We start from the raw sequence: 23,333 nt of genomic DNA, 5'->3' as shown, positions 1-23,333 counted from the left end.
TTACTTCAGGTAACTCCTTAAAAAGTTTTTTTTGTTTTATTCTTTCGTATTTTGTAAGTCAGGAAGCAGCATTTGGTAATAAAAAAATACATTACTATGTTTAATCTTCCAGTCCACTCAGAATATATTACCAGTTGCCACATGACAGGTATGATCTCTCTTAGCCACTCACCTTAGGCAAGCATTTGCAAATTTGGGTTATCAATATTAGTCTTCTTAACTATTTACAAATATATTACACATTTTAAACCCTTCCAAGCAAGAAAATATTTCAATAATTAATCTGACATTTGAGTTTCAGTAGCTCCTACATAACTTCAGTGTCCAAGAGAACTATACACGCAGTGCTGGAAGTCTGAATAATTTATATCTTTATATATATATGTATATAAAAAGGAAAGCATTGAAATGAACTTTTTTTGAATATAAAGCCTTTGTGTGTTGCAGAGGGACCTATTGAGCAGTCTTTACTGGAGGGCAAGAATGAGATGTGATGTCATTGGACTTGTAAAGCGCCTCGTCTAGATCCAGAGTTTGCTTGTTAACTTTCACTGTCATACAGCCATGGTAGAAAGCGGTGACTGGAGTTGAAGTGACAGGAACATCTGTAAAAAGGGGAGATTTTTTAAGAAAGGGAAGGAAAACTGCATCAATAAATTTACTAACAAGTTCCTCATTCTTAAAAATGTTAAACATATTCAACATTTTCCCTTTTGCACTGTAAGCTGTTCATGGGCCCATGACTAACACTGGCTATAGAACAGCTGAGCTGCAAAATTCAGGGAATTGTTCACAGAAGAAACATCAACTGAATTTCTGTTTCTACATATAATAAACTAAAGAAGTTGTCATTCAAATTTCCTCCCACCCCAGATTTTCTTCCAGTCCTTCTTTTCAAGGTCTTCTCTTTAATCTTTGGATGAGTTTTAGCACCAAAGCAAGTTTACCCTGCAGGTCTCTTGTCTTTCAAGCAGACCTGAACTGACTCGGATTTGAGTTGTGGCTGGAAAGAGGCTTCTTGCTATCTCCTGGACAGGAGATTAGATTTGCCACTGTATATTATGCAGCCAACTTTTGCTGTAATTTAATTATCTGATCGTCTCGGTCTGTGAAGAGTGTACTCACAGTTCTTGGGACGCTGGATTCATTCTGAATTATTTAAAGTGCAGAATAAGAGGTTTGTCTCTGCATGAACTGATGTCCCCAGGCTTGGGTGTGTATGTGGGGGGAAGTGAAATAACTTGCAGCTTGATCCATTACTGGCCCACATGATTTCAAATGTGGCACTGGGAAAAAGGGAAAAAGCAGCCTTCCCTGTGCTAGTGTGAACTGAGGCAGAGGAGTACTGGATCTCAGAGTATGGTTTTCCAAAAGACTCTGTAATGCCTGGACACCCAGGAGGGGTGAGGGCTGCCTTCCTTTTGCTCCCCTGTGGAAGGATCACCTGCCTGCTCTGGCTGGAGAGGCCGCCTCTATGGCCCAGAGGCAGGGCCCTACCCCTACCGGTGCCTACTTCACAAAGCCTCTCAATCAAGGCAGCAGCTGAAGGGCATCGCTCATTTGGTACCCGTTCAGTGGCACTTTGGGTGCCCAGCTCTTGGTGGGGAAAGGACAGTCCCACAACAGTTGCAGTGGATTGATTTAGAGGCATAGCAGCTGGTTTATTTTAGTATATTTACTGTTCTTACCATGTACATTTTAATATGTCTCTAGATGACTTTGGGGGAACAAGGGAGTACCCCTATTGCTGAGGTCACGGGTAGGGGGACGCATGGTATTGGGAGATTACCAAGCCAGCTGAGGAGAGATGGCTGGTGCAGGTGGAGGAAAACTCTGATTGAAGAGCTCATTAGTGAGCCTGCTCTGTGGAGATGAGCACAACAAAGAAACAGTTCTTTTCCACCAGCACTGTGGTTAGAGGGATTAGATGAAAGAGGACCCTCCGTAGGAAATGGGTACTGGGGCAAATAGACAAAAGGGTATACCAGGAGGAGGAGGCAGCCCGTTGCGGAAGGATTCTTCACAAGGCTGAGGCTGATTACGAGCTGAGACTTGCCAAGAATATCAAGAGCAACAAAAAGGGCTTCTATCAGCATGTAAATAGGAAGAGGAAGGGGAGACAAGTGGTGGGACCACTAAATGAGGAGGAAGGAGATCCAGTGACTGTTACGAGGGAACAGGCACAGATGCTAAATGACTATTTTGCCTCTGTGTTCTCCCCAAAGCAGGACGGGGAATATCCGCATAGAAGATTAGATGAGGGCACAGATTAGAGTCACCCCCCTTGAAGTCAAGGGGCTCCTCAGGGCATTGGAGATTACAAAAGCCCCACACCATGACGGGTTACACCCAAGAGTACTTAGAGAGTTGGCAGGGGTTCTCTCACGCCCGCTGGCCTTCATTTTTGAGGCCTTGTGGAGAACGGGTGAAGTTCCAGAGGACTGGAGGGTGGCATCAGTGGTCCCAATTTTCTAAAAGGGTAGTAGAAGGGATATGGGGAATTACAGACCTGTTAGCCTTACGTCCATTGTAGGAAAAACAATGGAAAGGCTCATAATAGAGATCTAGCGATGCTAGATAGGGAAGGGAGGCTGACAGCCACACAACACGGCTTCCGCAAAAACAGGTCCTGCCAGACAAACCTTCTGGAATTCTATGACAAGGTTTTGAGATGGCTAGATGGAGGGGATGCAGTGGATGTGGTATACCTGGATTCCAGCAAGGCCTTTGACAAAGTGCCCCATGATATCCTGGTGGAGAAACTGAGGAGTTCTGGGATACACCAAAGCACTGTCCGGTGGATTAGGGCATGGTTGACTGACCGAAAGCAGAGGGTAACCATTAGTGGGGAATCATCAGGATGGTGGCCAGTGACAAGCGGGGTCCCCCAGGGCTCTGTCCTGGTGCTGATCCTGTTTAATCTTTTCATAAATGACATGGAAGAAGGGGTGAACAGTGCTGATCAAATTCGCAGACGATACTAAAACTGGAGCAGTGGCCACAACTGAGGAGCAGGTACTCCAGATCCAAAAGGATCTGGACAGACTAAGGAAGTGGGCAGGAGACAACAGGATGGCGTTCAATGTGGGTAAGTGCAAGGTCTTGCACCTGGGGCATAGGAATAGCTGTCATAAGTACAGGTTAGGTGACAAGCGGCTGGAGAGCAGCACTTGTGAAAGGGACCTCGGGGTGCTGGTTGACCGCAGGCGAAACATGAGTCAGCAGTGTGATGTGGTGGTCAAGAGGGCGAACGCCACCCTTGGCTGCATAGCCAGAAGTGTGGCTTCTAGATTGAGAGAGGTATTACTACCACTCTATATGACTCTGGTGTGCCCACAACTGGAGTATTGTGCTCAGTTTTGGGCCCCTCATTACAGAAAGGATATAACCAGGTTGGAGTCAGTGCAGCATAGGGCCACAAGGTTAGTGGCCAGTTTGCAGGGGATGGGGTATGAGGCGAGACTGGGGGAACTGGGTTTCTTCAGCCTGGAGAAGAGAAGACTCAGAGGGGATATGTTGGCGACAGACAGGTGAGGGGATGTCACATGGAGATGGGTAGAGATCTGTTCTCCCCTGCAGAGGAAGGCAGGATGCACTCCAACGGAGCAAAGCTCAGGGAACCAAGGTTCAATTTAGATGCCAGGAAGGACTTCCTGACAGTTAGGACTCTGAGAGTGTGGAATAGGCTTCCACGAGAGGTCGTTGAGGCCCTATTGGTGAGGGTGTTCAAAGATAGGCTGGACATGCACATGGTGGGCATGTCGTGAGTGGAGTCGGCTGGTGCCGGAGGTCAGACTAGATGGCCCAGGAGGCCTCTTCTGACTGTTTCTCAGTGTTGTTCAGATCTTTTTTGAGTGGTTTGTGGCCTACTATATTCTGTGCCAGAAATCATGCAGCCCTCTGTAACTGCTTGCATTAACATTCAAAGTCTTAAACGGCCTGGGCCAGATTACCAGAAGGTGTGCCTTGCCCCGTACGTACCTACCTGGGCCCTAAGGTCATCTTCAAAGGTCCTTCTCTGGGAGTCCCCTCCCAAGGAGGGTGGCTACCAGGAGGACATCCTTCTGGGTTCTTGCACCTCTGTTATGGAATGAGCTCCCCAAAGGGATACATCTGTTGCCTACTCTCTATTCTCTTTGGTGCCAGGTGAAAACCTTTTTGTTTGCCCAGGAGCTTAATAGTTACATTTTTCAATGTTAGTTTTTATCTGCATTTTATCCTGTACCACTGCTAAGCCTCTGTGTCGATTCAGTTGCAGTTGCTGTGGTTTTATTGTTTATTGTCTTAATGTTTTATGTCTTTCTCGTTTTTGTTAACTTTGTTAACCACCGAGACAGCTTCAGCTACTGGGTGATAAGAAAATGTAAATAAATAAAAAGTGGTGGCTGCTGGAGAATACGCCTGCCACAGAACATGAATACTGAATAAGGAAATATTTGGCTGTTTTAAGAGTCACTAAAATAATTAGCTTCTTAGGTGGTAAAAGGTGTGGAAGGCAAGCTGCACTAATGAGGCTTTAGGTAATATATTGGTCATACCCTTTTGGATCAAAGCTTTGTTGGAAGTGGTAAAAATCTGTTATTAGATGCCTACCAGTATCCATGTAAACACTGAAGCAGGAAGAGAGAGAGAGGATTTTAGTATAAGCCAATACATGAAGAAATCAGCTTATATTAACATTTGCTATTACTAATTTATAATTCAGCTGCAATTTAATCTACAGAGAATCCACACTTTCATTCACATATGAATGCAAACACCATGGTGCCAGTTTCTGAATCAGCCCCTTCAGGTGCACCTATGAAAACAAATTGTTCTGCTGTGAGTTTGGAGGTCTGCAAGTTCTGTAGTCCAGGCTCCACTTAAAGGCATAACTAAAGGGACCAGTTCAAAAGCTGGGAATGCTAAGAGGCTGCACAGAAAGTGGAAGGAAATGTTTTGTTGATTGTGCACTGAATTTCACAGAAACTTTTCTGAATTAACACTTAAACACATCAACAAAACATGTTTCCAGTGAAATAGCAGTTGTACAGTGCAGGAAGCCCTATCCTTTCTTTGCAGGAGTGTCAGCAGCAAAAACGGAGTATTTCTCCATTAAAAACGAATGGGAAAGTGTTATTTTTAGATTCATGATCACATGAATTTGTCAGAATGATTAAATTGTTATGTCTTAATTTTCCCTTTGCTGAATTTTCTGAGGAAAAGCTAACAGGCTCAGTGATAGGTTCATCTGCTAAGAACAAAAATACCGCTGCCCACCCCACCCCCCCAAAAAAAACTCTTCCAAAAAGAAAAGTTGAAAGGAAGAGCTGGTGAAACAAAGGATCCTTACATGTTGCCAAGTGGAACTAGCTTCTAGCAGAACTGAACTGGCAAATGATATAAAGACCTACCACTACTCAAACTCTTTACCATAGTTATCTCCTAATGGCTCCTCAATCTGCATTTTTTTAAAAAAAAGTACTGGTGTGTTCCTTCTCCTCCAGATAATTCTCCAGGTCTGCACACATGCAGAGAACTCCCCACTAATTTCTACCTTTTTTGCAACCCTGAAGGATTCCAAGAACAAACAACAATCCAACAAAATTAGTACCATCAAATAAAACCAAAAATAGTTAATATTAAAATACCAGTAAAAGCGTTAAAGTCTGAAGCAAAAAAGATCAAGATACCTGCCAAAATTAGAGAAATAAAAGGGCCACTACCGGCTGGCCAAGTCTCCCTTAGCAGGAGGTTCCAAAGCTGGGGTACCATCAATCAAAGGTCCTCTTAGATTGCTACCCAACGCCCTTCCATAGAGCCAAGGTCTTTTAAGAGGATCTCAACATGTGGGAGTGACGGTCCTTGAATTACACTGGTTCTAAGCCGTATTATTATTATTATTATTATTATTATTATTAATTTCTATATTGCCTGTTGCCGAATTTTTCTGGGCGGTTCACAACATTTAAGTCACCCATCCAGATTTCAAACAGGCCCAACCCTGCTTAGCTTCCAAGATAAGGCAGAATCAGGCACTTCAGGCTATATATAGAGCTTTAAGGCCTGGCACTCTGAATTGAGGCCAGAAATGGCCGCCTAACATATAATGACTTGTGGCACATTCCATGTCCTCACTCCCCAAAGCCTGGGGATTAGAGTTTTCTTTTTAGGCTTGTAAAAAGCACTAGACTTATCAAAAAGCAACTAACTGGAGAAAACTAGCTAAACCGTGTAATATTTTTGGTGGGGTGCAGCCAGAAATATTCGTCCAAAGGCAGACATCTACAGATATTTCCATTCCACTTCTCCAGTGCAGCAGAATTTATCTACAAAACAAGATATTTGAACTTTCATTTCTCTAAAAACTGATGCCCAGACTTGATAATTCGGAAAATAAAAGCAAAGGTAGACTAAAGATCACAGTAGACTAAAGTACTGAGGAAGTTTCAGTAAGAATGCTTGTATTTTTAGGAAGCCATCTGACCGAACTCTGATGTTCCTATTTCCATAGTTCCCACTACTAAATTATTAAAGAGGAAGCTATTTTATTAAATAGCTGTTCCTCTTTATTATTAAAGAGGAACAGTGGCTTGCTTTTTGAGCAGTAAAAACTCTTACAGTGCTCAAGTCACTATGCTAGTATCACTTTGAATTGCAGCCGTAGTCACCGAGCTTGTGCATGGAAGCTAAGGACTACTGAGATTCTCGGAAGGCTCATTACCATTACTGCCACCAATAATGGTAATGATGCCACCTTACACTGAATGCCACAGCAACTGTCAAAGGCAGTAGACATATCTGAATTTTTGGTTCATGAATGATTTTAGAGTTGTGTTGTAATATGTGAGTCAGCCCAATTCACAAAAGTTCCTACCCAAGCCAGTGTCCCCAAACCTACTGGTATGCATTTGCCAGTGATGGGAAATCATGGTTCACTTGGTGGTCTGGGCTGGTAATATGAATAGGAAAAGCCCATCTGTAGTGACCCAGCTTATGACACAACACACATGCATATACAATTCAGTCTTCCTCATGCATTCAAAAATGTCCATTTGTATGGCCAGCGTACCCCTAGGTCAATAGATCCCAGGCTACCTTCCAACAATGGATTAAATTAGCTCACATGGGAAGAAAAAAATGCAGTGTACAACTATATCTTGCAGCATAAATGACTGGAAGCCGCTAAACCAGATGATTAGCTTCACATTAGATTGCCAGGGAGAATCTGGTATTCTTCAAAGGAACAGCTGTGTGACATTAGTTCTTGTTATACATTCTTTCTAGGGACATTTCTTTACCCTTTCATGAACAAATTGCAAATTGTATCTTGTTGCACACTCTCAATCTATACAATTGTCATTAATTATATTGCTGGTCTTGAAAAAAAATTGGATGCAACTTAGTGTAAAACGCATTTTTCTGGCAAAACTGATTACTTTCCCCTCTTTTCCACATTAAAAAACAACTTTCAGGTTCAGTTGCGTGTCTCTCTCTCAACTCTCCGAACAGCCACAATCTTCTCAATGCAATCTATTTTTTTTAAACTGAGAGCAAGACATCACCTTAATAAGACTATTTCTCGAGTCAGTCTGCCATAGAGTGTTACAGCAGTAAACCAAATTCCCCTAACTCCTTTCTTGGCTGTCACTTGTATCAACTATGCTCTGGACTAACTAACTGGACACACTAACTCTCAGCTGGGCCTACCTCACAAAACTGTTGTAAAGAAAGGGAGAGAAGGAGGCCCATGTAAGTTCCTTGGAAGGAAAAAGGCAAGATATAAATAATTGCCATGTGTTCTTAGCAAGAGGAAAAAGGACAAGATACAGATGTAGTGCCAGCAGTAGTCATAATACCTGGCAATCCTCCTACATAGGTCTTTACAGATGACTGAAGGTAATCATCCAAGACAGACAAGTTGTCTTCTAGCTCTGAATGGTTTAGTTCATTCTGTCCTGCTGTCCCATCAACAGTCAACAATATCTGGCCCTTGCTGATGGCGATATCAACCAAGTGTTCCTGTTCATCACAAATGCTTACTGCCAGTCTGGACACCACAGTGTTCTTCACTGCCAAGACGACAAACTGCATAAGGCACGATAAAATGGAAGTTAGTTGCACACAGTCATAAGACAAAAACACTCAGTTAATTTAGGAATAATTAAGACACTTAAGATACGACTGCCAAATGCAGGAGTCATTAAAAATTGCAGTGAACAGTCACCCACAAATATTCCACTAACCCAACCCACTGGAAAGTTCTGAAACACTTGTCTTGAAACTAGCCTAATGTTTCTTTACAATGCATAATCTGCATGAACATAAGCACTCATGAACTACCTTACTGGACTAGATCGTCTAGTTCAGCACAGTGACTAGCTTAATGCTTCTGAGAAACTGACAAGCTGGACATGAAAGCCACAGCCAACTTTTTGTTAACAGAATCTGGTAAATCAATGATATATTGGACCTCAAGATGGAAACTCCATTTTTAGTTGTTATGGTATTAGCAACTGCCAAGTGGGGAACTGGATCATTATCAGGTCCAGTCGGGTAAAGAGAGAAGGGCAGGGCCAAGAGGTGGACTTTTTCCTTCCTTTTAACTTCTTCCACCCCTTATTTCCTGGCTGTGTGGAGCCAGCTCTGAGCTCCTCTATGCAAGCCGAGAAACCACGGGCTCTAGTAGATTTACTGTGGCCTATTTTGTCAGGCCTATTGAGCCTGCTCTGGCAATAACCACCACATACCTCAAACTGGGTGCTGTGGCTGTAGGAAATGCATGAACTGCAGATTTACTGCCGGGGTAGGCAGCCTGGCACACTCTGAGTGCTTCTGGACTGTATCTCCAATCAAGTTCAGCAAAACACGGCCACTGGGGATTTTTGGCAATCTAGTCCAAAACATGGCAGGCACCAGGTATGGTGCTAAGCATATTTGTTAGAAACAACTCCACTGATTTGAATGAAAACTATTCCCTACAAAGTATGCTTCTGGATGCAGCCTTAACTACCCTGCTCAATTAATTCACTCTTAATTTTTGCCAGCTTTTCGGTAAGGAGAGAGAGAATTCGGAGGCATATAGGTAAAGAGTCAAGCCATGCAACTCAGCATATGATGCCTACAAGATTTGCCTCACCAGAGATAGGCCCTCTGCAATGGCCATAAACTTCTTCAAGAAAATTAGTACCCCTCACTCCTTTCCGTTCAGCCTTACCATCTCCCAAGTAGTAGAGTATTGCACTTCTGAGTATGGAGCAGAGCAGCTCACTGTTACTTCCCTGTGGTGCCTTAGGAGAGTGTGGGCAGAAGGTAAATCGCTGTATTGAAAAGTTCTAAATACATAAATAAAAATTAGCTGCCACAGAATAGCAAGAATAGCTCAATATTTAACCTACGGTGCTGGTCCTCTAACACATGGTTAAGAATTCTTTAATTCTAAGTCTATGTCTATTGGATCAGGGGTTGGTTGCTTGATTATGGAGGTCTAGCTAAAATATTGATAATTGATAATTAGTATGTTACTGATTCACCAGATTCTGTGAAAGACTTACATCTGCCCAACTCTCCTGGGGGATATCCTACAGAAAGCACAGGCTGCTATTTTACTTGCTATTTGTGTAATTCTCAATTCTTAATGGTATCTAACTATTCAGAGTAAAAGTTGTCATTTTCCTATCCTATTGATTTATATGGGAGTATAACAGGACTTGCAAAGACTCCCACCATTGAAGTCAGCTGGATTCACGATGGCTTAACTATGACTGAATTGTGTTTTTGGTCTGCACAGTCCAAGCCCTACAAGAACTCAATGAAATACCAAATGCAAACTAAAACATACTTCCAGTTCATTAATATATATTTACATCTTTACCTGTTGTTTTAGCCTCTTTGTGGAATGAAAGTCTATCAGAGCCACTGACAAAGGGACTGTTGCTTCACTACTGACAAAGGCAAATAGCACCCCGGTATCTGTGGCCGGCCGAATTAGAATATTTAATTTTATTTCCCATTGCTTCTTGGTCTCATTGCTGTCAAGCGGGTGGGCTACAGAAACAGAAACATGCAAAGAACTAGGTACATACATTTTTTAAAGATTCAAATAATCAAGCAGTGGATAAGATTTTCTCATCTGAGGGAACAGCTGAACGCATATACAAAATGGGTACATCTTATTCAGCCAACAATAAAGAGTGCGTTGCCTTGCTACAGCAAACTGATCTAACAGTTCCATTTTGTCCCTTTCCCAAGGGTTGTAAGATTTTAGGCTGTCGGAAGCCAACATAAAGCATTTTAAATCAAAAGTGAGCCTTTGATCCCCAGGGGCTACGAACCTGCCATATTCTTAGGGCTTCTGTACAATGTGTCATACAGTGTCGGTATCAACCTTGAGCTGTAGGAAGTAACTGAATAATCCAGTTTCAATCCAGTGACCCAAGGCTGTTCACAAAAGCCACAGCGAAACGAAAGCAAAGATATAAATAGAACACAATTCTCATTACTGCATTGTAGTCCTGGGTTCTGTTCTCACTTATTTCAGAGTTATGTTCTGTGAATGGACATTACTTCCACCTAATTTGTAGCACACGTGAATCTTTCTTGTTATGACACAGATCTAGTTGTAATAGAAACTAGTAAAAAAGGAAGAAAATGCATTCAATTGTCTTGATTCGTTTAAGACACTGTTGCTGAGATAACTATGGTAATTACTTATGAAATAAAATGATGAACAAGCTATATTTATTTCAAGTTTGAGGAAATGATTCATTTGTACTTAAGAAGTCAGGCTTTTTTGTACCTCAATGGTACAGAACAACTTGCCACCAGATAACTAGCAATTTCTCAAGATATATAGTCGGACAAAAAGACTCTTTGATTACTGGTATGGACAGAAGAGGAGATTTTGATTTTCTTGTCTTCTTTTAGGGCTCACAATGGCACAAAGTAAAAGCTCCTGTATAATTATATACCCAAACGGCAGTTTCCAGAATTTCACATTGGTGACCTTATTAAAAGAAAACCACCTATCCCTCCTAGGACATCCATCATGGGAGATTTGCCATGCAAACTTCTCATCTCAGGCTAATACAGTTGTATAAAGTAACACAGAAACAAGGTGAGTAAAGTCACCTAACACATCATCTGGGTTGCAGCCCAGGCTCTATGGTCATCACCTAAAACCCTCTTCCAGGTCAGGATGTTATCAGAGAGAAGGAGCTTTTCCAGGGGCAGCACCCAGAGAAGCTCACCTGCACCATATTATGGTCGTTTTGGTCCAAGGTGAAGTCCCCCCTGCCCTGCCAAGGCTTGTAGTGCTTTTAGAGAATTACATTTTTATTTTGCAGCTGGTTTTACTTTGGTTTTATGTGCTGTGGTGATTTTACTCTTTGCTGGTAGTTTTATCTTATTGTTTTAGTATACTGCCCAAAGAACTCTGGTTATTGGATGGCTTAAAATAAACAGCCTTTCTGATCCTAAATATTTTAACTGTCTGTATATAACTAGGGAAGAGGGGAAAAGGCATATCTTAAGATTTAACTGCTGCATGAAAAGGAATATAGGATTGAATAACAATCCTATATTTTAAGTTCTTTTCTAGTGCTTTACCTTTTAAAAATTGTATTACTTGACATTGGGTTAAAAAAGTATGAAGCTTTTCAACACGGCCCATTATCTGCGGAGAACTTTATGTCAAGCAGAATTTAAATGAAGTAGAAACGTCAGTCTTTCTGTGCTCATTAAGAGGACCAACCTTTCTTTCTTCCATTTATGTATTTATTTATATTGTAATTTATATCCTGACTTTCTCCTACAAAGGGCTCAAGGAAGCTTACATCATTCCATCTTATCCCCACAACAACAACAACCCTGTGAGGTAGGCTGGGCTGAGTGTCTGTGCCTGGCCCAAAGCCACCCAGTTGGCTCCATGGCTGGGCAGGGACTAGAACCCAGATCGTCTAAGTCCCAGTCCCATGCTCTTAACCACTACACCACACTGGCTTTCTTGCGCTTCTTGGCTGAGCCGTGTTAGCTGTTGCTTTCTCCCTGCAAGTAGCTTTCAAATGATGAAACACAGTTACTGCTCAGGAATCAAGGGCAGATTTCAATTTCAACTGGAATGGGGAAGTGTATTAATCACCTTAGAAAGGCTTCTTCTGCAGTTCAGTTTATGCAAGCTTGATTGTCACTGAGTAAGTGACCACATTGTCTTTGTGTCTAATCAAAAAACCCTGAGGACCACTGAGAAAAATGAACCTCACCATTATATTTTAGATCACAGTGAATTTCTCTCTTGGTAATAAAGCAGGACAATGCACTGAATGAAAGAAGCCTAAAAAGTGAAATTCAAAACAGAAAATAAAAAAGCCAGTATTTGCGAGAGATTACAACCACTGTTGAAGTGTAAGTAGCAAAAAGTGCATTAGAACTGCAACCAGTGGATGGTTTAAGCTAGAAAATATTAGATCTTTTATTCCATAAAGACATGATGCAACTTCCTTTGTACAGATTTTCTTTTCATATGCAGGAAGTTGACTTTTTAAGATAGCTTTATCATTTCTCCATTCCACCCCTAAAAGACATTTGATTTTCCCCCTTTATTGCACAATTAAAAAACACACATCTAGCAACTTAATAAAGCCAAGTACTTACCGTAACTAAGATTAAACACTGCAAAACCATTGCCTGGGTAGAAAGAGCCTCTTCCTGCAACTGCAAAGCACTGCATTTTGTCATTCAGTCTCACTGTCTCTTGAATAGTCATATCTTCACCATTCAGCCAATTCCAGCCCCTCATGCAGCCATCCAGGCGAGGGTTAATCTATCAAGACAAAGCAAAGGCCCTTACTTTGAATTATTAATGAATCTGGGAGTAAGAATGTTTTTAACACACTTATTGCAGTTCACAAAACAGCAATAAAACCACAAGACAAGCTTTAATCAAACTTATTGTTTTAATTCAAAAAAATGAAAGACTCCGTCAACCATGACTTGGAAATGGTACCACATGTATTAAGGAGTGCAACAGCTTTATCGCTTTACTACACTGACCTTATGGCAATGCATAATGGTATTTAACTCCTTATAGAATATTATTATACAAACCCAACAAATCCACTGGCCATGCTGGCTTGGAATTATGGGAGTTGTACTCTAATAGGTCCAAAGGATACCCAGTTGTGGAATGTTGGTTTATAGGGTTTAGTGCCACAGGACATGTCCATTATAGTGTCACACTGTATGTCTATTACTCCAGTGTTTGGAAAAATACTCTGGAAGTCAACTGGGAACCATCCAGCCGTCACTTGAGGCTCCATTGCCCCAGGAGAGTCCACCAGTCCTAACCATAATCTACCACCACTACTGTCTGTACTCTCCAAAATGGCGAGAGTTGCTCCCCACAGCACACACACCTGAAACAGATGGACCGCACTGTTTTACGGTGGTGGATGACATCTCGTCCTCCACTTCCACTTGAACGATGGAGAAAGCAAGTGGCATCTATGCAGTATCCACGGTTGATCACCTGCCCCATGGGAAGAGGCAAGAAGAGACCCCAGGGGCTGCTAGGCAGTGGAGGGCATGGAGGATAAGCAGAAGTACAGTGATGGGCAGAGCTGGCCCAAGCCTTTCTGGTGCCTGAGGAATATTGTGCCCCACACCCATTCAAGTCGCAGTGGACAGTACTCAAAGCTGCACAAGTTATTTTGGCTGACACTGCAGAGCATTAGCCAAATGGCTCTCCCATTCTTGATTGTTAAAATATTAGTACTACTGTAACAAATTAAATAATTAACCATTCTTTACCCTTTCACGTCACCTACAACCTGCTGCCTGAGGCTAGACAGTAAGTGGCATAGATTTTGCACCGTTCTTGCTAAACAAACTTTATGAACATGGAGTCAGAGATATCACACCACACATCAGAAATGGCAAGCTTCTTTCATCCCCATACTCCTCACAAAATTCCAGAGGATGAACATGTGTTTTGCTGCCAAAACTGGCCTTATGGTCCCAAGAGGTCTGACCTGATAACAAAGATAGTACTGTCCAGATTAGAGGAACATTTTACTGTAATGAGTACCTGTGCCCAAGCATGCCCTCTGTTATGGTTCAGCTGGCACCTTTTATTCTCCCAAGCATCTTAAGAACTGCTCTTAGTACTCTGTTCTGGTGTTGGTTTTAATCTGCTTTCATGGAGTCACAATGATTTTATTCTCTGCTGCTGGCTTTATCCTGTGTTGTTTCCATTGCTTTTTTAATATGTATGTTGCATATTTTAATGTACTGCACGTTGCCCACAGAGTGTCATTTGTTGGGCAGCTTAAATGTACAATAAATACATACCCTGGATAATGCATGCAAACTTTCAAAAATGAAAAATAATTTTTCCTTACTATTGATACATTATAGACAAGCATTTTAACACATCTTGAGTACAGTTGATCAGGAGTCTCAGAAACTAAATAAAATTATTTCAGAGGGTTGGTCTGCCACACAGATCCGGTCGACCATCACTGCAGCACACTATAATATTTGGTTAACAACAGAACTTACGGGCTGGACAAGATCTTTGGTCTTAAAAGGAACACCTCCCACTGTTAGGTTAAGCTGATAGAGACCTCTGCTCAGAGTAAACAGGTCCCCGGAGATTGCTATCTTCATAACAGCATCCTTATTGACTTTTATAACCAAACTTCTTTCCAGTTCTTCAACAGATATCTAAAAAAAGGTACAAAAAGTTTCAGAGAAAAATAGTAAAGGCTTAATACCTGCATGATATAGAGCTACACAAGGCAAAGACTATGCTCTGCTCTAATTTCAAATTATAAGGGCTTACTTCCACATGAGGCTTTTATCATATTATTGCTCTGCCTCATTTTTAAGGGGATTTGTGTGTCTAGAGGAGGAACTCTTTCACTTCTACCCTTTCCATGGTCATACCCCACCCTGCAGACACTGCTATAAACTTGGGAATAATAACTCTAACTTCTTCTGCCTTGTCCTTCACAACTGTTGCAGCAAGAACCACTGCAGCTGTGTTTCAGGGTTGGAAAGATAACCTTGCAGTAATCAGAAAGCAGGTGGAGAGGAGTTTCCAGTGGGCAGGAAGAGAAGAGAAATGTAGCATCTTAGGGCCTCTCCATTTCCCTCCTTACCTGCGATGGAGTCAGAGGCCCATCTAGCTGCTTTTTTAATTTAAACACAGGAATGGCAGACCAAACTGCCTCTGTTCCCTTGCTGGTGCCAGCAGGACAGAGGCAATTGGGAACACTAACTCTGGAACACTCCTTTGGAACACGCACTGGTGCCCTTAGTGAACTCCCATTCATTTTAGTGTCTCAAGATCACCAAATGGTGTTTTGGGGAACTCTGACATTTTAAGTTCTTGAAGGAGGCACTATTTCTGTATTATGCAACTTTTCTCTATCTCAGGATCTCAAGACAGAGTCAGCATATCACACCAGAGAGTATACCAGTTAGTATGCATATATGGTTGAGAACTGCTTTTTTTACATTTCCTTAACATGGGATGCTGATTGCCCATAGTTTGCTGTGGGTCACATATGCATAATACATTTTGTTGCCGTGTGTCTTTCACACAAGATGAGACAGCAATGTCAACCAAATTGTTCCAATAGATCATGCTGTTAGCATGAAATAGTGGATGTGGTGAGACAAAGGTATAGGAGATATTTTCAGGTGAGCATAATTCCAAAACTTTACTTTTTCAAAGAATGCTGGAGAAAAGATGCAAGGATGATTGTTTAAGGAAAAGCTCTGAGAGCAATATAATAAGCTCAAGTTGGATCAATAAAGCAGACATATCCATTATTCTAAGAGACTACTGGTATATTCATTCACAAGAACATGTTATCTCCCTTTCCATTTTAGCTCTGAAGACCTATTCTGAACTATTTATAAAAATGGCATTGAGGATAGCACAGCTATAAGAAGATCTCTCTAATGGATTCAACTTTCATAATTTATTTCCAAGGCATGATTCTTATTTAAAAAGCAAAGCAAAACCATAAGGAAGAGCATGAACTACAAGCCATCAAGAATACTGCAACTAAAAGAACAATTTCTGGCAGGAAAAAAAGATTAATGAGGATTAAAACTATTACCCAGTTTATCAGAAAAGCTCTTGTAATTACATCAAATTATAAAATAATTGTTTTTACAGTCCACATTTCTTTTGGTAAGTGAAGATATTGTTGGCATTGGATTCCACAGACATGGCATAAAGCCCCTGTATTTCCAGGCAAAATCATCACTTTTCCAATCAACAGGGTGAAAATCTGCAATTAATTCTTATAAAGGCAATGTTTGTTTTTTCAAACTGGCATTGCTTCACTGAGGTTGAGAAAACCATTATGTAACTCAGAAATTCTGATCTGACTGCTGCAGCTGTCAACCCTGCACATGTCAGCTGCATTAGATATTTTCCATTGCAAGTCTTAACTATTTTTAAACAAATACATTTAGGCAATTCATCATTTTAGACACCCATCAGCCCACCATACTCTTTAGGAATTGCCATGAAACCAAATGTTGTCTACTTAAGATTTTTATGTCAATCATATATCGAAAATAGCTGCATGAAAGCCAACTTTATGCTTAGGGTTTTCTGAAATTCTACCATATACCCTGCAGAATGGAGACAACTATTTTTGGGGTGAATGTTAAGGAACTGAACCAGACATGACTGGGTGTAACTTGAAATATTAGCAGAAGTCCTGCTGCAGACATGTTTTATCTATTAAATAAGAAGGCTGTCTCAACAACCCCTATTGATTCCACAGTGAAATAGTTTGCAAGCAGTTTAGTGTATTGGGTCCTGTAAGTTCTATTGGATTCAACAGCACATATATTTGAGTAGGCATGTGTAGGACTGCCCAGTCAAAACAGAATTTGGAGGCTCGCAATGAACACAAACTCTTAGAAAAATAAAATGGTGTTCTGCATCAAAGATTAAATTCCAGAAAGCACCTTTGCAGAACTGCAAGGAGCTCCAAGTCTAAGAAATAATTATTAAATGAGTGTATGTGCATGCACATGTCTGTGTATCTATGCACATGTGTGTATCACTTTTCTGCCTTACCAGAACCTTGAAAGCAACGTACAAGTTAACAATGCAATAAAGTCACAACAAAACATTCTTTAAAAGATGCCAGAATAATATCAAAATCCACTTTTAGGAGAACATTAGTTCTTGCCTATCTAAACTTGGTAGAGATGGAGCCAACTGGACTTAAGCATTATAAGTTTAAGAACAGCAGTTTGTACTATACCCACTGTCTGCCACATTCCATGGTTGATCATTGGTCCACTGCTGGTCACACGGCCGATTCCATTGTACTTCAGCTGCAGTTCTAACCGTCCATTCCGCAAACCCAATACTATCCATGTACTGTCTCGATGGCCTCCAGCAAAGAAAAGAATACCTTCAGGGTCAAAGGTTCTAAAGTCGAATTCAGCCACAAGACTGACCACCAAAAAGATAAAAAGTGGAGTTATGCAATGTTTGAGGAAGCAAAAAACACAGTGTGCCTTCTATATAGGGGCACTGATTCAGAGAATCAATAATAATGAGATATATGTACAGAGAACGCATAATTACACTGTTGCTGCTAAATAGCATTCCTTATAAATAGCAACGTGCACATTTTGGGGCAGTTTCCACAGATATTTACAAAGTCTGTAATAAAGGCAAAGGCAAAGAACCACTCATTCCCAAAGGCCTGACAAAAAGTAATGCAAGATTTCAACCAGCTCTCTACACTTCCCCTTGGCAACCATACCAGGAAGTAAGGAAGGAACGTTCCTAAAATGCATGTACTGGTGCAAGAGCAACTGAGACTGCCAAGACAGACAAGATGATGAGAATCATGAAGGGAAAGAAGGGTAGCTGTGTAGATCTGTCTCAGCAAAACAACGGGGGCTTGCAGAACCTTAAAGACTACTAATGGAAAGTGAAAAGGAGAATGGAAAAGGGAGACTGGTGTTGGTGGGCCTTCCCAGCCTGTTTTTCTCCCTTTTACCATAATTAACGCTTGCAAGTTCTCACTTGTACCAATACATATTGGAAGACTTGTTAAGCACCCTCAGCCTCTTTACGAAATCTTCCTGTGAGAGGAAGAGAACAGAGACTAAAGTGGGACTGAGCTGCTGGCTCAGCCACCAGCACCGTGCACGCCACTAGCTTCATATTCTGCACTTCCACGTGTTCAGGCAAAAATCTGCAAAAGGGAAAGCTGCATGCATACAGCTGAATGCATGAAGATTTCCAAGCAATCCGGATATGTGGTTGAGCATGAAAGTGCCCAGTCATGCAAAGGCCTATGCATGTTCAAAGGTGTACATGCACTGGTTTTCCTTTTATAGGCAGCCATGGGCAGATCCAGTAGTATGTTCCTGCCTCCCACCCACTCCTTCCCCATAAGCACATGGTACACACAGGAAGCTTGGGAAGAGCGCTTCAGTATTCCTTCTACGTAAAGGAATTCAACATAATACCCACAGACAGAGAGAGCTTGAGAGATGACCGGGGTGGAGGCGAGAATGTGTGTGAGAGAATATATTCAAAATCACAAAGAATTGTGTTGAACACAGACCAGAACTGGCTAAGGACATGAAAGGATGGTTGACTGTGTCTGCAAACGGCTTTGTAAGAAACCCAGGAATGTCAAGTAATGCCACAAGTTTCTTAATGCACAAGCTCTACTAAATTCAGTGCAATTTGCTCCTTAGTGAGTATGCACGATTGCGCATACCATAACTGTAAAACCTTGGTTACACAAATGACAGAGAATTCTGTGGCACCTTTAAGGCAACTTATTTATTTTGGTCTGACAAATGACAGCTTGCATTTTTCTCGAGGACTACTGGCATTGACAGCGTTTAGCTGCAACAGTTAAATTAAGCTGGAGATAGACAAATTCAGTGGTGAGCATGCTTTTTTTTCAATTTCTGGAGAAGCTGCATTTGTAGCTCTCCTCTCAATGATAAAGCAACTTCACTTCTCACAGCAGAACCCGGATTCAGTGGTCTTTGTATCATGTCCTTGCTGGCTCTCCTCCCTTCACCCAAACTAATTTTCAGTGCTTGAAAAGCTGGGGAACATATATTAAAACACTAAACAAACTCTGAATTAGATAACCATGCCAGATCTTTTGTGAGAAACCCCTTCCCATCAAAACCAAATCAAAACCCTGGCCTGCTACTTGCCCATCACTACATGCTACAAATCAGTTTTCACTACAGTGCCAGAAGCAGGAACCAGCAAAACAGCAAAAGCATAGAGAAGCCAGAGTTTTTCCTCAACAGAAAAATAAAGCACACAGAGACAAAACACTTCTGCTTCTAGTTATGTCTGCCTCTAGCCGCAGACACTCTTCAAGATTTTCATCTAAAATGTTGATAAGACACTATTACCATGCCAAGATCACCATGTATGTAGAAAGGAGAGGATTCTCTTTTAATTAAAAACTGATTCTTACCGTGCAGGCTGTTTTCTTTTAAAACGCAGTTTGATGACTGGTGTACCACTAAACATTCTTCCAAGATAGAGGGATTTAACACTTTTTGCAGTAGCAAAAGATACACATGGCAAAATATCCTACAGAGGGGAAAAGCCAAACACACACAAGCTTTTCAATACACTGTTCAGAGACAGGTGAAAGACAAATAAACAAACAAAAATAACTGACATTTATTTACCCACCCCACGCCAGTGCACAAAAAACTTAAAAACATAACATCAAAATTTAAAATTAAGACCAGATGGCATTGGATTTACAACCACCTCAATCCTAATTCAATTATATGCCAAAGTTGAGGAGAGTTCGGAGGGCCTGCTGAGGCCCATAATGGTGGGGCCTGGTGGAAATCAGTTGGAAGAGGACTGTACAAGCAGGAGGCCGCTGCTTGCGAAGGTCCTATCCCTCTTGCCTGCCAGCCTCATTGTTCTTACAGCTGGTCATATGAACACGACCACTGATTCTGATCTCAAAGCAGACACATTCTTATGGGTGTAGGTGGCATTTCATGCTATATGGAAATCATTAGTGCTCCAAAGTCCAATACCAGCACTTTCAATTAGGCCCAGAAAAACACTGGCAACCTGTGAAACTAGTACATTACTCAGCTACCTGGCACCTACTAGCAATAGAGTTGCAACATTTTCCAGTGGTTGGACTTCCTGAATCAGTATCTTCAAACATGAATCATTCAGTGGCTCTACAACCCTGGGCTTATAGCTTTGCTGGATACTACAGACGGTCCTCCTGTTCATAATGCCACAGAAAATACTTGGTGACGGCATGTTTAGCAATCATCCATTTCCACTTGTAGGCATGTAAGTGTAGGCACAGGTAACAGAGGGAGCTACAAGAAATCCATGATGAAAAAGAGCATGTAGCAGGTCATGTGAAAGAGTAGTGCTGAAGCCCCTGGAAAGCTAATGTCAGTCAGAACAAACAATACAGTCTGAACTGACACAAGTCCATTTCCTGTTTCCATGTTCAGTGTTCCCTTTGGTGGGAAAGTTAGCAACAAATTATTGGGTTTTTTAAATAGTAAGGAAGGTATTTAACTGAGCTAGCTGAACTATCCCCCTTTATACTACATTGTTCCAAAGTTTTGAGATTGTTTCCCTATAGTTCTGCTCACTGGAATTAAGAATTAAGAACACTACCTCACAGGTGTTCATGTCACTGGAGAGCTTAACTCCACCTCTTCCATTGCAGTGGCAGGTGTAACTTCCCGGTGAATTGACACACGTTTGCTCACAGAAGTTCTGTTCGCATTCATCCACATCTACAAAGAAGCACCAAAGGGAAAAAGAGACACAGGTTCTTATGTTCTGCTTAAAAGATTGTTTGTGTTCTGGGTCTTTAAATGTCTTATTCTTAAACTATCTCAATACTTATATGGTAAGTGTAAGTATTATCAAATGTACCTTATTTCCTCCACAGCTACTTTCCCCAACATAGAGCTCTCTGGCAGTGCTGGACTATAATACCCATTATTTTCAGCCTGTGGCCTGCTGGTTAGGGTGACGTGTGTTGTCCCACACATCTGAAAGGTGCCAGATTGGGGGAAGGCCACTGTAAAGAACTCTAGTTTACTGTTGCAGGAAGATATTTCAGTCCTCAAGATCCAAGTACATAAAACCCACAGCCACACATAGCACCTTCTGTGCTGTCTACTTCTGAGGCTTATGCCCAGATAGATAAGGATAAAATTATTGCCTGAATTACTAGAAGTTAATCACAGGTGATAGAAACACAAGTAACCAAGAATTCCAGAAGTAACAGAACTCCAAAGTAACAGAACTGAGTGTCTACTCAGAAATTAATTGCATTGAATTCAGTGGGATATACTGCCCAGGAAGTGGGTAGAGGAACCTTAATCTTTCCACATTTATGCCCATTCCATTACATCAAAGGAAAGAACTCTTAATTATAACCAGAAACACTGCAGTGATGAAGGAAATGTAGATTAAGTTGCCAGGCAAACCTTTTTTAAAGCAAACATGTAACCCAAATAAGCACAAGCAAAGCCACATTCACTCAAACTGCAGACTTGTATTAGATTGCAAAAACAGCCATGGATCCTGTCTCTATCAACTCCCAACAGCAGCATTATCAAAGCTGAATAGTCAATACCCAGAAGAGCTTTTTTTAAATAGAAGAATGTGTTGCTGCAGGAAGCCAGAAATGAGAAAACACTGGTCCAGGCAAATGAAGGGAAGTAAAAAAAATCCCTTCGAAGCACTGGTCTCCACATTTTAAAGCAGAGCTGGCACAAGAAATTTTACTGCCCCCACCCCTGATACCTCAAGGCAAACAGTTATCAAGGCCAGTCAAGCCACTGAGACTGGACTCTCTCCACCCCAAATGTAAAAAACGCAATAAATAATACTTGTCTGCCTTTTCACTTAGACACCCCAATCCAAACTAGCATCAGAACTAGCAGCCACTGATCTCTTCCTCCTCTATGAATTTGTCTAAGCCCTTTTAAAACCATCCAAACTGGTGACAATAGCTACATCTTCTGGTGGTAAATTCCATAGTTTAACAATGCCTGGAATGAGGGAGTATGCTCCTTTATCTTTCCTTTTGTGTGTCTCACCAATCAGCTTCAAAAGATAATCCCAGGTTCTTTTATTTCTTATGCTCATTAATGACCAAGGCATCAGTTTGGTGATAATGTGTATGAAAACCCTGGTTACACTAACAGCAACTCAAAAATCAATGGGTCTTAGGAGATTTACATAACTAGTAAAGGTGGGTGGGTGAAAACCCCTACAAGGCAACAGTGACAAATTTCAAGCTTTAAAATAACCTTAATGGAAGTAGTTCCATCAACTGACCTTGGCAAACCTTTTTTACATCATTGTATATGTAACCATCTTCACAAACACACATGTAAGAACTTATCAAATTTTTACACCGAGCTTCTCCACAGATCCCTGCTGATACTGCACATTCATCTATATCTGAAAAAGAGCAAGAACAGCAATCATTTAACAACATTCAGAATGTCAACATGATTTCAGCCACCGGCTCTCCCAAGTCACATGCCAGTCCCATTTTCACTTGATTGCTACAGCTGAATAATGGAAGTAGGAAATGACTTCAACCTTCCTAGACAAGTCACACTGCAATTTTCAGTGAATGCTGCAAAGCTACTGACAGTGGAAAGATTTAAAAAACCCACAGGAAGAATATTATAGTTGTGTATGTTAAGGTTAGGCTTTCTAGGACAAAAAGGATCCCATAACAAGGAAATGGCCAACTCTTTTCCTGTGGAAAAAAAGCCTCTTTGATCCATCCCTTGAGATAAACACACAGAAAATAGCTTCTGTTGTCGAGATCCAGCTCGACAATTGGTGCGAGAGAGTTCAGAGAGAGAAATAAAACACTGCAGACGAGAGATAAAGTTTCAAAGCATGGTTGGTTGGTTGTTCGGGAGAACAAAGAAGATCTTCGCAGAAAATTCGTGCTGCGTCAACACAAGCAGCCCTTTTTATTATTTCACAGATTGATACATTTATACTTGCGTAATCCAATAGCCATCGAGTAAAGCAGTGAACACCCTAGTTGATTGTGCGCAAGCGCAGGATTCACAAAGGCTTATTGATTGCTTATGCGCAGGCGCGGGCAACAGGAAGCGCACTCATTGCTACACATGGTCACAAGCCCTACATGGCTACACAGGTGAAGCACAATGCTATTAGCTGAGTAAGTTGCAATACTATTGGCTGGTAAATTACAATACTATTGGCTGAGCGTAACGTGCCTAGCTACAGCATGAATGCGGCAAGGCAGGGATGAATTCCCACATTC

General features: G+C 41.4%; 1 protein-coding gene across 2 annotated transcripts in view; it reads right to left on the bottom strand.

Annotated features, from left to right (window-relative positions):
* Positions 1–23,333, bottom strand: part of GAS6 (growth arrest specific 6) — a 58,811-nt gene continuing 35,478 nt past the window's right edge. For both annotated transcript variants that reach the window (XM_044429428.1, XM_044429427.1), the window contains 9 exons: positions 22,358–22,483; positions 20,678–20,799; positions 19,482–19,600; positions 17,278–17,467; positions 14,536–14,700; positions 12,631–12,799; positions 9,854–10,026; positions 7,839–8,067; positions 1–605 (listed from right to left, as the gene is read on the bottom strand). In XM_044429428.1, the coding sequence (XP_044285363.1) occupies positions 454–605; positions 7,839–8,067; positions 9,854–10,026; positions 12,631–12,799; positions 14,536–14,700; positions 17,278–17,467; positions 19,482–19,600; positions 20,678–20,799; positions 22,358–22,483 (1,445 nt within the window). In that variant the 3' untranslated portion in view covers positions 1–453. The remainder of the gene's footprint in view (positions 606–7,838; positions 8,068–9,853; positions 10,027–12,630; positions 12,800–14,535; positions 14,701–17,277; positions 17,468–19,481; positions 19,601–20,677; positions 20,800–22,357; positions 22,484–23,333) is intronic.

Source organism: Varanus komodoensis, unplaced genomic scaffold (genome assembly GCF_004798865.1).
Source record: "Varanus komodoensis strain SLA01 unplaced genomic scaffold, ASM479886v1 scaffold2, whole genome shotgun sequence".
Classification (NCBI taxonomy): Eukaryota; Metazoa; Chordata; class Lepidosauria; order Squamata; family Varanidae; genus Varanus; species Varanus komodoensis.
This window is presented reverse-complemented; position numbering and strand designations above follow the sequence as displayed.